Below are 16212 nucleotides of genomic sequence, written 5' to 3' on the forward strand. Positions count from 1 at the left end.
CACAGGGCTCTGTGGAAGGGGTATCGATGCCTCCACCACGTTCAGCTGCTCTGCCTGCACCAGCTGTTCTGCAGGAATTGTCTGATTTTATCCGGCAAGCGGTGCTCCAGGCCCTTAAGGAACAGATGCCTATTCTGGCGCCTTCACCGATGCTGGTTCCCGAACCGATGCTGGTACCATTACAGATGCCAGTGCTTGCACCGAAGCCGGTGACTACACCGATGCCGACGACTCAGTCAATGCTGGTACTATACCGATGCAGACGATTCAGTCAATGCCGGTGCCTACACCGATGCCAGCCAAAGTAATACCGGCACGACCATCGATGACACACGCCATCTTCGATTCCGGCCCCGATACCATCAATGCCAATCTCACCTGGGGACCCAGGACATCCAGAACTGGCACTCTATCAGCTCATAATGAAGAGATTTGATGAGGTAGTCGGAGCTCTTCCACCAAAGCCTCTGAAAGAATAGCCTGAAGGGACACCCTTCGATGACCTGCAACCAGGTCCTTCAGGGCTTCCTCGTCTGCCTAGATCTTCTCCAATATCTCCTAGAGAAGATCCATACGACACTTGGGACGAGGGACACACAGACACCTCATCTGAGGATTTCATGTCAGATCCTTCACCTCCAGACCCAAGAAAGAAATCTCCACCGGAGAATTTATTATTCACCAATTTCATCCAGGAAAAGGCGGACACCATACCTTTTACCTTGGTGACAGAAGAAGATTCAAGGCAACAAACATTGGAGGTCCTCCAATTTGTAGACCCTCCGAAGCAAGTAGTAGCCATACCGGTCCATGATGTCCTTCTGGACCTACAACATCGGCTTTGGGAGCATCCATGCTCAGTGCCTGCTGTAAACAAAAGAATGGACACAACATATTTGGTGCAGTCTGCTCCTGGCTACCAAAAGTCACAGCTTCCATACCAATCTGTGGTGGTAGAATCTGCACAAAAGAAGTCAGAGGATAAGACCACATTCCTCAACTCCCCCCCCCGGGAAAGGACCACAGATTCTTGGATTCCCTGGGGATAAAGGTGTATCAAGGAGCCATGTTAAATTCTAAGGTATCTTCTTATCAATTATACATGACTCAGTACCAAAGAAATCTATGGAAGCAGATGCAGGAATTTATACCATCATTGCCACAACAACATCAAGAAGCAGCCCAGGCAATTATCCACAAAGGGCTGGAGGCAGGCAAGCACGAGGTCCGTGCTGCCTATGATGGCTTTGAAACAGCATCCAGAGTGGCTGCATTGGGTATAAGTGCAAGACGTTGGGCATGGCTTAAAGCCTCGGACCTCAGGCCTGAAGTCCAAGAAAAATTGGTTGACCTCCCATGTCTTGGTGATAACCTTTTTGGTTCCAAGGTACAAGATGCGGTTGCTCAATTAAAAGAGCACACAGAAACCCTGCGACAACTTTCATTGATTCCGCAGGATCTGGCTACAGAGTCAACTCGTAGGCCTCAAAAGAAAGAACCTAGAAGACCCTTCTACCGACAGGCGGTATTACCCTCCAATATGTAGGAGCAGATCTTCTAGGCCGCAACAAAGACCTCAGCCCAGACAACCTAGGGCAGCTAGGCCTCAACCTCTGCCACAGACGGGACCGGCTGCTGGCTTTTGAGATTTTTCCCAGAGACCGAAGCCATCTCTCCAATCCTCATCCACAGCTTCCGGTAGGAGGTTGAGTATCCTCTTTTTACAACCATTGGTTACAAATAACAGACCAATGGGTACTTGCAATAATATCTCGAGGTTACCATCTCCATTTCCTCTCAATTCCAAAAGATTCTCCTCAGAGATCTTTCTCTAACCGAAAAACACATAACCCAGTTACAAGTAGAATTATCCACCCTTCTGAGAGCCAGAGCAGTAGAGCTGGTGCCCCGGACTCAGCAGGGCAGAGGATTCTATTCCCGTTATTTCCTCATTACAAAGAAAACTGGAGGCCTACGTCCCATCCTAGACCTCAGAAATCTCAACAAATTTCTGAAGAATGAAAAGTTCAGGATGGTTTCTCTAGGCACCATGCTACCACTTCTTCAAACAGGAGATTGGCTTTGTTCTCTGGATCTTCAAGATGCTTATGCTCACATTCCAATATTCCCCCCTCATCGCAAGTACCTGAGCTTCATGGTGGGTCATCAGCATTTCCAGTACAGAGTACTACCATTCGGAATCTCCTCTGCTCCCAGAGTGTTCACCAAATGTCTGGCAGTAATAGCAGCATACTTGCACAAGGAAAGTGTCCATGTTTTTCCCTATCTAGACGACTGGCTCATCAGAAGTCAATCTCAACAAGGAGCTCTGGCTTCTCTGTCGAACCATTACTTTACTTCACTCCATGGGCTTTCTCATCAATTATCAAAAGTCCCATCTCATTCCATCTCACCTGCTTCAATTCATACGAGCAGAATTGAACACCATCCTCTCAAAGGCCTTTCTATCCGAGGATTGGGCAGAGACACTCTCCCTTCTGGCAAACTAGATTCATTCAAAGAAACAAGCAACAGCTCATCAGTTTCTAACCTTACTAGGCCACATGACATCCACAGTTCATGTCACTCCTATCTATGGCAAGGTTAGCCATGAGGGTAACGCAATGGACTTTAAGATCGCAGTGGATCCAAGCCATTTAACCACTGTCCTCTCCAATTCAAGTAACCCACCAGCTACGTTCTTCTCTACTTTGGTGGGCAAACAAGGACAATTTGCACAAGGGGCTACCATTCCAACAACCAGTCCCACAGATAACTTTAACTACAGATGCATCCACCTTGGGTTGGGGAGCTCACATAAACAATCTCCAAACCTAAGGTACTTGGACAAAACTCGAAGCAACATTTCAAATCAATTTCCTGGAACTTCGAGCTATACGTTATGCGCTGCATGCATTCAAGGACTGCCTTTCACACAAGACTGTTCTGATCCAAATGGACAACACAGTAGCCACGTGGTACATCAACAAACAGGGAGGTGTGGGCTCATATCTCCTTTGTCAAGAAGCTGCACAAATTTGGGACTGGGCCCTAACACACTCATGTTTCTCCGGGCCACTTATCTGGCAGGCATTCACAACGTAGTGGCAGATCGACTCAGTCGCCAGTTCCAACCATACAAATGGTCCCTGGATCCCTTAGTAGCGACCAGAATATTTCAATGTTGGGGACAACCAACAATAGACCTCTTTGCTTCACACCTGAATCACAAAGTAGACAGTTTCTGCGCTCTGCACAGACAGAATCACCAACTAACCAAGGACACCTTTGCTCGCCCTTGGAACTCAGGCCTTCTATAAGCGTATCCTCCGATACTGCTCATAACCAAAACTCTAGTGAAGCTACAGCAGGACAAGGGGTCCATGATACTCAGAGCCCCGTATTGGCCTCGACAAGTATGGTTTCCCACCCTTCTAGACCTCTCGATCAGGGAACCAGTTCACCTGGCTGTAGCTCCCACTCTCATAACTCAGGATCAGGGTCGGTTGCGCCATCCCAACCTTCAATCCCTATCCCTGACAGCATGGATGTTGAAAGCTTGATTTTACAACCACTCAATCTTTCAACCAATGTATCTCAAGTGCATATAGCTTCACGTAAACCTTCAACACGAAAGAATTATTCTTCGAAATGGAAAAGGTTTACTTTGTGGTGCAGACGAGTATTGATCCTTTCTCCTCCCCCCACAACTTCTCTACTAGACTACTTATGCCATCTTTCAGATTCTGGTCTCCAGACTTCATCTGTCAGCATATACTTAAGTGCAATCTCAGCTTACCATAACAAGATGGGAGATGCACCAATATCCATACATCCCCTTGTCAGATTTATGAGAGGTTTAATTCACCTCAAACCACCAATTCGGCCACCAGTCACAGAATGGGACCTGAATCTGGTCTTAACAAGACTCATGCATTCTTCTTTTGAACCCATGAATTCCTGTGATCTTTTTTTTTTTTAAATATATTTTTTATTGGGGTATAATACACATAACACTGTACAGTAGCAGTAGGTTAGAATTAACATTTAAACATGTCATGAAGAATACAACTTGTCCTTTATTTGTTCAGCACGTAATCAGAAAGAAGAAGTCCCAGCATTGCCCTGTATGCCCTTATAACATTACCCTCATGTTACAGACATTTACTAACTGAGCCTCATAAAACAAAACTGGAAATCCATCCTCTATTAAAGAACCTTGGTTCGGGAATCAATCTTATATGGAGCGGATAACCAGACCTATACACATACATGAAACCCATGGCAAAACAGGAAACCGTAATCCGGGATCCGGGTGCTGGGTCCGATGAGTCAAAGGTAACATGACCTATACAATTTAACAGCCCCCCCTGTTGTAAACACAAAGCATGAAGCAGCGTGTATCCCGAAGGAAAATTTAGAATAACTCGTAGTAAACGTAGGAAAGGACAGAATACCACCTATATGTATTCCTGATTGTCACTAACCACAAACCCCTTGATTTAAGATATCTCCCTTGTATAGCATTTCTTCCCTATCCCCCCCCCCCGCCCACACAAGTGCCCATTCCCATTGTTACAGAAGAAGAAGAAAAAAAACCAAAGAGTATATAAGTATTGAAGTATCTCTTCCCACAACCTTGTTCACCCCTCTCCAACCCCAGCATGTCAACTTTCAAAGATTGAGTCAAACCCGCACTTCTCATTCTATTTTTTAAATTTTGTATTGTGAATTTTGTATTGTAAGTATTGTATTCCAGCCACTTCAGTTAGTAGTTGACGTAGGAGTCTCTGGTATCTCCGGCATTAGAACATCAACATGGACCCTAGAGGGCTCGTGTGCCCCGTTGCGTCCCAACGCCTTTGAGAGAAAAGGTTCCCACATGTCCTTAATACGCTGTTGGGTGCGTCCCCCCCTATAATGTCCTGTGATGTTATCAAAACTCGCTAGCTGCAACATCTTATTGATCCATACTTGGAATACTGGTGGGTCTTTTAACAACCATACAGACAAGATCACTTGCTTTGCTTGTACTGCCGCTAATGCAAGGAATTTTCGTTGAGCCGCAGATAGCTTCGCGAGCCCTTCCGATACTTTCCCAAATAACCAGTAATGGGGCTTGGCCGGCAAAACAATGTCATAGCAACTGGCACATAAGGCCTGGACTTTCTTCCAAAAATTTGTCACCGTGGGACACAGCCAAAAACTATGGAAATAGTCCCCCACCTCTTTGTCACACTTCAAACAGATATTGGAAGGACATATCTTCATTTGGAATGCTTTCTGCCGTGAGTAATAGTAGTGCCATATAAATTTAAACTGTACCTCACGCAGAATAGTGTTTTCCGATGTTTTTGGTATATTTTTCAAGTACATCTTAACATCAGAAAGAGATATATCCAATCCAGCGTGATCCCTCCATTTCTGCGCTATCACCCTTGTGGAAGATGGTGGGATGGCATTCCTCAGGGCCTGGACAAAAAACGAGCATTTAGGTTTCCCCATCATAGGGCCCATAAATAGGGATTCCAGAAATTTATAATCCTGTGAGGAAAACCGATGTATTCTCAAGGTTGTAATTCCTGTGATCTTAAATTTCTTACATGGAAGACCATTTTCCTCATAGCCATTACATCGGCTAGAAGGGTTAGTGAGTTACAAGCACTTGTCACGTACTCACCCTATACAAAATTCCTACATGACAGAGTGATTCTCCGAACACATCCAAAATTCCTACCCAAGGTAGTTACGGAATTCCACTTGAACCAATCCATAGTTTTACCCACATTCTTTCCAAGGCCTCATTCTCACCAAGGAGAACGGGCTTTACATATCTTGGACTGTAAGTGTGCGCTAGCATTTTACTTAGACCGCACTGCAATCCATAGGAAATCCACTCAGCTCTTTGTATCTTATGATCCAAACAAACCGGGTAAAGCAGTGGGTAAACATACTCTCTCCAACTGGCTAGCAGATTGCATATAGTTTTGCTATGAAAAAGCAGGCCTTCCTCTCCAAGGGCGAGTAAAGGCACATTCAGTAAGAGCAATGTCAACCTCAGTAGCACACTATCGTTCAGTGCCAATTCTTGACATATGTAAAGCAGCAACATGGAGTTCTCTTCACACCTTTGCAGCTCATTACTGTTTAGACAAAGAAGGACAACAAGATTCAGCCTACGGACAATCTGTCTTAAAGAACTTGTTTCCAGTTTAATCCTAACTCCTTCTACATCCAACCTGCTGTGATCTTCGGCTGCCTCATTTTCACCAACAATACTTCAGTGTTGCTTCACTACAAAATGACTCTGCCTCTAGTTTGCTAATCACCCATATGTGAGGACTAGCATCCTGCTTGTCCTGGGATAAAGCAAAATTGCTTACCTTGTAATAGGTGTTATCCCAGGACAGCAGGATGTAGTCCTCACGAAACCCACCTGCCTCCCCGCAGAGTTGGGACTGATACGTTTTATTATTTTATTTTTTGCTAAAGCTTATTGCTACATACGAGACTGAAGAGAGACCCCTGTGGCAGAGAATAGCATGGCATGCTGGGCATGCTCAGTGGCCTCACAGGGCCAGTCAAAAGTTTCTAGAAACTTTGACAGAAAGTTTCCCCGCATAGGGCTCCATCAATGATGTCACCCACATGTGAGGACTACATCCTGCTGTCGTGGGATAACACCTATTACAAGGTAAGCAATTTTGCTTTACCGTCCCTCAATCTAACAGCAGGGATGTTGAGTGCACAGTCTTAATACAGTGGTCCATTCCAGAACCGATTAAGGATGTGCTGCTCTCAGCAAGAAAGCAATCTGCTAGATGCAGTTACTCTTTTAAATGGAAACATTACTCAATCTGGTGTACCTCTCACAACATTTATCTGTTCCATTGCGAAACAAGACATCTGTTGTCTTGTCTTCACTCCCTGGCACAATCTGGACTTGCTGTTTCATCATTACAAGTACATCTCAGCGCTATTGCAGTTTATCCCTCTGTAGAGAATGGGAGGCCTATTTCCACACATCCACTAGTCTCAAAGTTCATGAAAGGCCTCTTACACTTACCCCTGCCAGTTAAGAAACCACTGGTGCCCTGGGATATAAATGAGGTACTAACTTACCTTATGCATTTCATCCAAAAACCTCAAAATAACTTCTCTCCAACCAGAACAAACAAACCTCCTCCCACTTATTGATACTTTCTGGACTTGAAATGTTTAACCTCTGTTTAATATGCACATTGTTATACTTTTGCACAATTGTTAAGTTACAATTTAAATTTTGTAAACCGTTGTTATGGCTTTACCGAATGACAGTATATAAAACTCAACAAACAAATAAATAAATGCAACTTCCATTTGAGCTTCTAGACTTAGCACCATTGACATATCTAAACTGGAAAGTTCTCTACTTAGAAGTAATCACTTCTACTTGAATTAGTGAATTGCAAGCACTTATTTGCAATTTTTTGATAAGGTAGTACTGATAATGCATCCAAAATTTCTTCAGAAGGTAGTTTCTGCATTCCATTTAAATCAGTCAATAGTACTTTCTATTTTCTTTCGAAAACCTCATGCTCATCAGTGAAGACACTTCATACATTGGATTGTAAGAGAGCTCCAGTTTATTACAAACGCCACCGTACACAACCGCATCGAAAAGCACCATCCCTATTCTTCATATCTTTTGATCTTAACAGACTTGGTACAACTGTGACTAAGAGAATGCTTTTTTTTAATTGGATTACAAACTGCATAGCTATTCAGCAGCTGGACTCAATCTCACTAATCCAATCAAAGATCACCGGATACAAGCAACAGCTTCATCCAGTGCACACTTCAGAAAGGTTCCAGTTGAAGACATTTGTGAGGCAGCTACCTGGTCCTTGGTGCATACTTTCACTTCCACTATTGCCTAGATTTTTTGGCTTTCACGGACAGTGTGGTGGGAAGAGTGGTTTTGGAGTCTGGGTTGGTTTGCTGCAACCCTCATCTTGGGACACCCCCCAGATCATATCTAATTGAGCCCTACTTTATTGATTGGTAAAAAGCAAGTTTGCTTATCGTAAATGGTGTTTTCTGTAGATAGAAGGAAGAATTAGACATGAAATGCTAGCCCTTCTCCCTGGACACCATACTAGCCTATTCTATCAGCTTTGAAACAGACTGAGGAGATCCAGTGGCAACATGAATGCCTGCACATGCTTAATAGAGCTCAAAGTTCTACTAGCTTGGTTCTTATCAATGCAGTTCTGTTCACTGCTGCCAGATGTCATCCACAGATCATGTCTAATTCATCCTGCTGTCTACAGAAAACACAGTTTACGGTAAGCAAACTTTTTTTCTAAGTAATGTTTACTTGATATTGGCAATTTTTGCACTTCTTTTCACTTCTGTCTCCCCATTCTTTGCAGGCTGCGTGCACTGTCCAGTGGCGGGAGTATCACATCTCCCCCTCCCTCTCCTGCCATGCCAAAGTACAAACTTGCCGAATACCGATATGGGAGAGAGGAGATGTTAGCACTTTATGTCAAAGATAACAAGGTAAGTATGAAAACAGACATCTTCACCCTCACAAAAGAATTTTTTTCATTTTAGGACTTTTAAACGCTTGCCTTTTCTTGGAGTGTTTCTTCCCACATTTGTTGTCTGATCCTTACTGATTCTTCCATTTTGCCTTGTTGCAGTAGTTCTCAACTGTGCTTCTGAAACAAGTCTGATTTTCATAATAATAGAAGAGGATATCCATATTTGTATAAGTTTGGTCTAAGAACCAGGTCAATTTGCATGATTTAGTTGTGCTGAAAAGCAGTCCTCTTGTCCGAGGACAAGCAGGATGGTAGTCCTCACACATGGATAACATCATCAGATGGAGCCCAGCACGGAACTTTGATTTCAAAGAATCTAGAGCTTTCAAACATGCCCTACTGAGCATGTGCAGCTGTAGTCATCACCCTTCCCCCTAGGCAGAGTCCCTCAGTCTTTTTTTTTTTTTTTTTACAGAGCCGTGTGTGTTACGGTATTCAGCTTTGCTCTCTCATCACAGCTTTTGTAAGTGGTTTTTTTCTAGAGCTGCAACTGTTTTCTTTCTTTTACCTTACGGTAGTTTTATTTCTTTTCCTTTTTCTTCTTCTTTCCTCTGTCTGCCAGCCACCTGACGGTCCTTAGTCGTGTGCAGTCTGGCAGTCTATTTTTATTCCTTAAAAAGAAGAAAAATAAATACTGCACTGGCAGTTTAGTATCTGTGTCCTTTCCTTGCTCTCTGTCTTTATACTTTTGTCAGGTGTTGGCAGGACTGATTGAATGCAGTCCGTGGGTGATCCATGTAGGCCATGGAGCCTGGGGACTCGCCTGATTTCTACCCGGGCAGGAGTTACATGTTTCACTGATCAATCGGCATCGGTGGAGGTTCAGACAGTGCAAGGTCCTCACTGTTCTGTGGGGGAATGAGCTCATGCACCCCATATTCAAAGGAATTAGTCTTCACGGGCAGGAGCCCTGAATGATGTAGTCTCCCCTCCTGCTTGCCGGTGATGGTAATGCAGTCTCCTTATGAGAGAAGGTGAGCAGGAGCCTGAGCTAGCAGCTTGCTGTTGCACCTTTGGTGCCATGCTCATTAACAGTTGCCTGTGCACATATGTGACCAGAACACCGTTAATCTGAGGCATCGATGTCAGGACCGCATAGGGGACCAAGACTGCCATTGAGCTCCTTGGTCACCCTTGATGCTGTTGAGGCGCATGACTGCCCTCAATGCCATAAAGGCCTTCTGTGCCCTAGACATATATGAATGTGGAGTCTCGAGGCACCAAAGTCATTGAGCGCCTTGGTCCTCAAGGTGGTGGAATAGTAGCACGGACCTCTAGTGTATTGATGTCCCATTACACTAGAGAAGGTGGTGAGTGGCCACCCTCGATGCTCAGGGCAGTCCCATTGCATGGCCTTGATGCCATCAAGGTGCGAGGCTGCCATGGAGGCCATTGGGAGTGGTGGCCATTGATGCCTTTTGTTGTTGCTCTTGACAGTGTCGAGCACCACCAATGAGGCACTGGGTTGCCACTGAGCATCCTAGTTTTTCCTGATGCTGTCGACTGCCGGAGCTCTTAAGAGCCCTCGAACAACAGGGATTTCGGCCTTGAATGGATTGAGTGCCTGGCTTGTCATTTTACTCAAGGCACCCTGGTACGCTGAGGTATCCAGGTATTATTAAGAAAGGTGGAAGGAAGGCAAAATGATTACCATCATGGTTAAAAGGTGAGGTAAAAGAGGCTATTTTAGCCAAATAAACATACTTCAAAAATTGGATGAAGGATCCATCTGAAGAAAATAGGATAAAACATTAAGCATTGTCAAGTTAAGTGTAAAACATTGATAAGACAGGCGAAGAGAGAATTTGAAATGAAGTTGGCCATAGAGACAAAAAACTCACAATAAAAACTTTTAAAAATATATCCAAAGCAAGAAACCTGTGAGGGAGTCGGTTGGACCATTAGATGACAGAGGGGTTAAAGGGGCTCTTAGGGAAGATAAGGCCATTGCAGAAAGACTAAATGAATTCTTTGCTTCTGTGTTTACTAATGAGGATGTTGGGGAGATACCAGTTTAGGAGATGGTTTTCATGGGTGGTGAGTCAGACGAACTGAACGAAATCACTGTGAACCTGGAAGATGAAGTAGGCCAAATTGACAAACTAAAGAGTAGCAAATCACCTGGACCAGATGGTATGCATCCTAGGGTACTGAAGGAACTAAAAAATGAGATTTCTGATCTATTAGTTAAAATTTGTAACCTATCATTAAAATCATCCATTGTACCTGAAGACTGGAGGGTGGCCAATGTAACCTCAATATTTAAAAAAGGCTCCATGGGCGATCCGAGTAACTATAGACCAGTGAGCCTGACTTCAGTGCCGGGAAAAATAGTGGAAACTAGGGATGTGCATTTGTTTTATTTGTTTCGCTGTACATGCTTATCTGTGCTTGTATAATGGCATTATACAAGCACAGATAAGCATGTACTGCGAAACTAATGAAACGAATGCACGTCCCTAGTGGAAACTATTCTCAAGATCAAAATCGTAGAGCATATAGAAAGACATGATTTAATGGAACACAGTCAACATGGATTTAACCAAGGGAAGTCTTGCCTAACAAATCTGCTTCTTTTTTTGAAGGGGTTAATAAACATGTGGATAAAGGTGAACCGGTAGATGTAGTGAATTTGGATTTTCAGAAGGCGTTTGACAAAGTCCCTCATGAGAGGCTTCTTCGAAAACTAAAAAGTCATGGGATAGGAGGCGATGTCCTTTCGTGGATTACAAACTGGTTAAAAGACAGGAAACAGAGAGTAGGATTAAATGGTCAATTTTCTCAGTGGAAAAGGGTAAACAGTGGAGTGCCTCAGGGATCTGTATTTGGACTGGTGCTTTTCAATATATATATATATATATATATATATATATATATATATATATATATATATATATATATATAAATGATCTGGAAAGGAATACGACGAGTGAGGTTATCAAATTTGCGGATGATACAAAATTATTTAGAGTAGTTAAATCACAAGCAGACTGTGATACATTACAGGAGGACCTTGCAAGACTGGAAGATTGGGTGTCCAAATGGCAGATGAAATTTAATGTGGACAAGTGCACAAGGTGTTGCATATAGGGAAAAATAACCCTTGCTGTAGTTACAGGATGTTAGGTTCCATATTAGGAGCTACCACCCAGGAAAAAGATCTAGGCATCATAGTGGATAATACTTTAAAATCGTCGGCTCAGTGTGCTGCAGCAGTCAAAAAAGCAAACAGAATGTTAGGAATTATTAGGAAGGGAATGGCTAATAGAACGGAAAATGTCATAATGCCTCTGTATCGCTCCATGGTGAGACCGCACCTTGAATACCATGTACAATTCTGGTCGCCGCATCTCAAAAAAGATATAGTTGCAATGGAGAAGGTACAGAGAAGAGCAACCAAAATTATAAAGGGGATGGAACAGCTCCCCTATGAGGAAAGGCTGAAGAGGTTAGGGCTGTTCAGCTTGGAGAAGAGATGGCTGAGGGGGGATATGATAGAGGTCTTTAAGATCATGAGAGGTCTTGAACGAGTAGATGTGATTTGGTTATTTACACTTTCGAATAATAGAAGGACTAGGGGCTATTCCATGAAGTTAGCAAGTAGCACATTTAAGACTAATCGGAGAAAATTTTTTTTCACTCAACGCACAATAAATCTCTGGAATTTGTTGCCAGACGATGTGGTTAGTGCAGTTAGTGTAGCTGGGTTCAAAAAAGGATTGGATAAGTTATTGGAGGAGAATTCCATTAACGACTATTAATCAAGTTTACTTAGGGAATGGCCACTGCTACTAATTGCATCAGTGGCATGGGATCTTCTTGGTGTTTGGGTAATTGCCAGGTTCTTCTGGCCTGGTTTGGCCTCTGGAAACAGGATGCTGGGCTTGATGGACCCTTGGTCTGACCCAGCATGGCAATTTCTTATGTTCTTATGGTCTTCTGCCCTTGAGACTCCTTGGCGGTGTCCTGATGGGCACTGAGGGGCATTGTGCTGACCTATCACTGGCCTATGGCTATTGGGCACCATCGATGCAGATGATATCGGCTCTGAGCCACTGAGATTGCGGGGGTATTGGAGGCCCCACCTGGATTTGGTGTTAATGAGCGCTAGCGAGACTATAGTCAGTTATGGCTGCTGGTGAAGGATGCCATCGAGATCGCAGCATTGGTGTCCTTTGGATAGATGAGCTGAGGGGAACAGTTGATGGCATGGCAGTCATCTGTTCCTCTGGGCACTTATGAGGTGTATCAAGCCTGCAGAGCCTCTGCCAGTAGGCACCTTTGACATTGTTTGTACCACCGGTCCATCAATACCTTCGGCCATTGGAGTCTCTATTAGTGCTGCCGGGCTGTTGAGGTCCGAGGACGCCTGTTGCGGTTGGATGCCACAGGACACAACCGCAGAGCACCTTTTGGCACTGTCAGTCGCCATGGACTTTGCTGCTGTCTGGTGGCTCTCTACCTTATGGATGTGTGTTTGTTTACCTCATGGCGAGCATAGCAGGTTGTGCTCCGCAGGCCACAGGACTGACCTAGTTAGGCATTCCTGGTCAAACCTAAGGGGAGTAAACAAGGAGGGTAGTGTAGGTAGACTTCTCCCTCCTTAGAAGAGGAATATGTCTTCCTTGTTCTTACCCAGATCAGTCCACACAGTGTTATCCCTACTAGCAGATGGAGGCAGAGAATAAAATTTTTTTTTTTATAATTAGAAGTTTGTTTTCACAAAGAATAAGGCACAATGCAAAAAGTCACTACAACTTCACTATACAAGTAAACACATCTAACAAATGGGATGATGTGCATTGTGCCCAGTTCCCCCCCCCCCCCCATAGAGTTCTCTAAATAATAAACCCCCATATATCACCATAATAAGACCAGTAATCTAATTGTCAAGCACTGCACCCTATAAAGGAGAAAGGAAGCAAGAGCACAACAAAACGTAGCACTCTTATAGTCTCATTTTACAGCAAGCAATAGATTATAACGCAACTCCCACCAATGACATAAAGAGATAAGGAGGTAGCATAGAAATGTCTAGTGTCCCAAGGCCTCCAGATTTTATGAAAAGGATCAATATGTGATGTTTAGCTGCTGTTCGAAAAAAAGTCGGCTGTATTCAGTAAGTTTGGCAAAAACTTCAGATAGAGTTGGTATAACATCCGATTTCCAGTGAGTGGCAATGACACTGCGAGAGGCAATGAATACTTGCATGGAAAATCTCTACTGAAATGTGTTCAACCCCGCTGCTCCCGCATTAAGCGGTAACTTTGCATCCAAAATCTTAGCCAGCCAATCCATCATAGATTTCCAAAATGGGGAGATTTTAGGGCATTGTTACCACACATGGAAATAAGAGCCGACCAGCCCACAATTTCTCTAGCATAACTTTATTGTGAAGATATATCCTATGTAATTTCTCTGGCTTAAGGTGCCAAGGATACAACATTTTGAAACCATTTTCTTGCAACCTTGCAGAAATAGAGTATTTACTTGCGTTTCTAAATGCAGCACCCCAAGCTTTAGGTTCAAGAGCCCGCCTAAGGTCATCCTCCCATCTGATTACATGGTGAAAAGATTGCTGCCCAGGATCATTAAGTAAGCCATAAATTTTAGATATCATCCCCATAATTGAATCAGCATGTATACAATAGTTTTCAAATAAGGATGTACTGGCCTTTAGGTCATTCAAATTTTTCAGGGAATCTATGAAATGTTTGACCTGATAGCATAGGCCAGAAAACTAGTGTGACTAAGTGAGTATATTTGCTTAAGAAATTCCAAAGACATAAGTTCTCCACACCTAAATAAGTGATCCCTGTGCTTTACCATGATTGAAGAGCTATGGTTTGATGACCTGGAAAGAATTGATTGTGAAAGAGTGGTGATTAGAAAAAAAAAAATCTTCCACAACCTTATTCTTCCATTGAGACCAGAGTCTAAGGGTGTTATTTGTGTACCAGGGGATGGAGCACACAGGGCGCCATAACAGGCATGGTTGCCAGGGCAGAGATAGAAAATAAAAACTTTGAGGCACTGCTACATATCTGAGTGCCACCTGCAGTCTCTCAGAATTTCTCTCTCCAGCAGATGATAGAGATGCAAATCTGCAGTCTGAGGAAAAAGTTAGAGAGATGAGAGAATTTGGATTCAGAGGCTCCCTGAGATGTTGCGCTCCTTCGTGGACCATCCCTCAGGTGGAGCCGGGGGTGTTGGGAACCTCTGGCTGGTTTAGCCCATTGCTGTCTGGAGGTCCTGATAGGGGACTGGCTCCCTTGCGACTTCTGAAGTCTATGCCTGCGAGCTGTCTGTCCCTGAAAGGAAGTACCCTTTATTGTTGTTGTTCCTCTTTGTATTAAGCTTTTGTTTAAAAAAAACAAAAAAACATTGTTTGCAAAGCTAGGAACTCAGTCCAGGCTCGACGATCAGGGCGCCTTTGACTGCGGGAGTGGTTGGTGCCGGCAGGATCGAGTGAGTGCCTTGCAGTATTTTTCCTTTAGTCCGGGAGTTCTGGGGACAGCTGAAGGTTTCTTCCCACGTGCGGCTTGGCTCAGCCGGGCCTCTGCGCAATGGTCGCAGGTGCAGCCTAGTTTTCCTGTGCGCAACACTGTAGGCAGGAAGTAACTGTGTGTGGCCTGTTTTTTTTTTTTTTTTTTTTTTTTAACAGTGTGCAAAGGTCGGCAGTCCTTCTCCTTCGTGACCGAATGTGTCTGCACACCTCTGTGCATGGTCCCTGTGCTCGGGCTGTGCCTTGGGGCAGCCATAGGAAAAAGGGTGCTCCAGTTGTTGGGTACCGTGGCTGCAGACTTGGAAGGGTCTCAGAGTGAAGATGGCCCCACGAGGGTTTGTGGGCGGGGGCCAGCAGATCCCAAGGGTCTAGAGTCTCCTCCTCCTCTTTTGCTGGTGGGGCAGAGCCCTATGTGTGTGTGTGTGGGTGGGGGGGTTATCAGACGAAAGCCTACTTGGTCAGGGGTCTGAAGATCCTGAAGACCTTTCTGGGGAATTTTGCTTCTCCTGCATATAAGGCCTTCCTGGCAAGGAAGAGAGTGGGGGGAAAAGTTCTCTAAAGGAGCAGCCAAGTCACACTGATCCAGACCAGTCAGAGAATTCTGATGATTTCCAGGATCATCCTCTGGATCCACAGGAAGTGGATCTGAATGCTGATCCGGATGTTCACAAGGATGATCCCGATCTGGATGGTTTTTCGGTTTCTGAGGGGGATGACCTTCGAATGGTCTGTCTGTTTAAAAAGGAGGAATTGCTTCCCCTTATTCCCCAGGTGCTGGAGGAACTCAAGAGTTAAGGTGGCTCAGGAGGAGTCCTCCAATGAGGGCATCAATCCGGTCCTGGAAGGACTCTGTGGTCCACTTAGTGCTTTTCCTTTGCCTAAGAAAATTCGGAAGTTGGTGAACAGAGAATAGGATTTTCTGGAAGGGCCTGAAGGTTGGCAGGGTGATGGCGAAACGTTACCCTCTGATGGAAGAAACCTTGGAGCTCTTGAGGTGGATGCTGCGATGTTGGTGGTTACCAAAAAGACCATTCTGGTAGCCAGTTCTGCCGCGCTTAAGGATGCTCAGGACCGCAAGTTGGAGATTCAATTGAAGCGGATGTTCGAAGTTTCCATTTT

The 16212-nt window shown here is 44.3% G+C and overlaps 1 protein-coding gene across 6 annotated transcripts in view; it reads left to right on the forward strand.

The window, feature by feature from the left end:
• Positions 1-16212, forward strand: part of GIGYF1 (GRB10 interacting GYF protein 1) — a 459255-nt gene that overhangs the window by 86321 nt on the left and 356722 nt on the right. For all 6 annotated transcript variants that reach the window (XM_029581610.1, XM_029581609.1, XM_029581612.1 and 3 more), the window contains one exon: positions 8415-8544. In XM_029581610.1, coding sequence (XP_029437470.1) covers positions 8415-8544 — 130 coding nt within the window. The remainder of the gene's footprint in view (positions 1-8414; positions 8545-16212) is intronic.

The sequence above is a fragment of the Rhinatrema bivittatum genome, chromosome 16 (assembly GCF_901001135.1).
Source record: "Rhinatrema bivittatum chromosome 16, aRhiBiv1.1, whole genome shotgun sequence".
Classification (NCBI taxonomy): Eukaryota; Metazoa; Chordata; class Amphibia; order Gymnophiona; family Rhinatrematidae; genus Rhinatrema; species Rhinatrema bivittatum.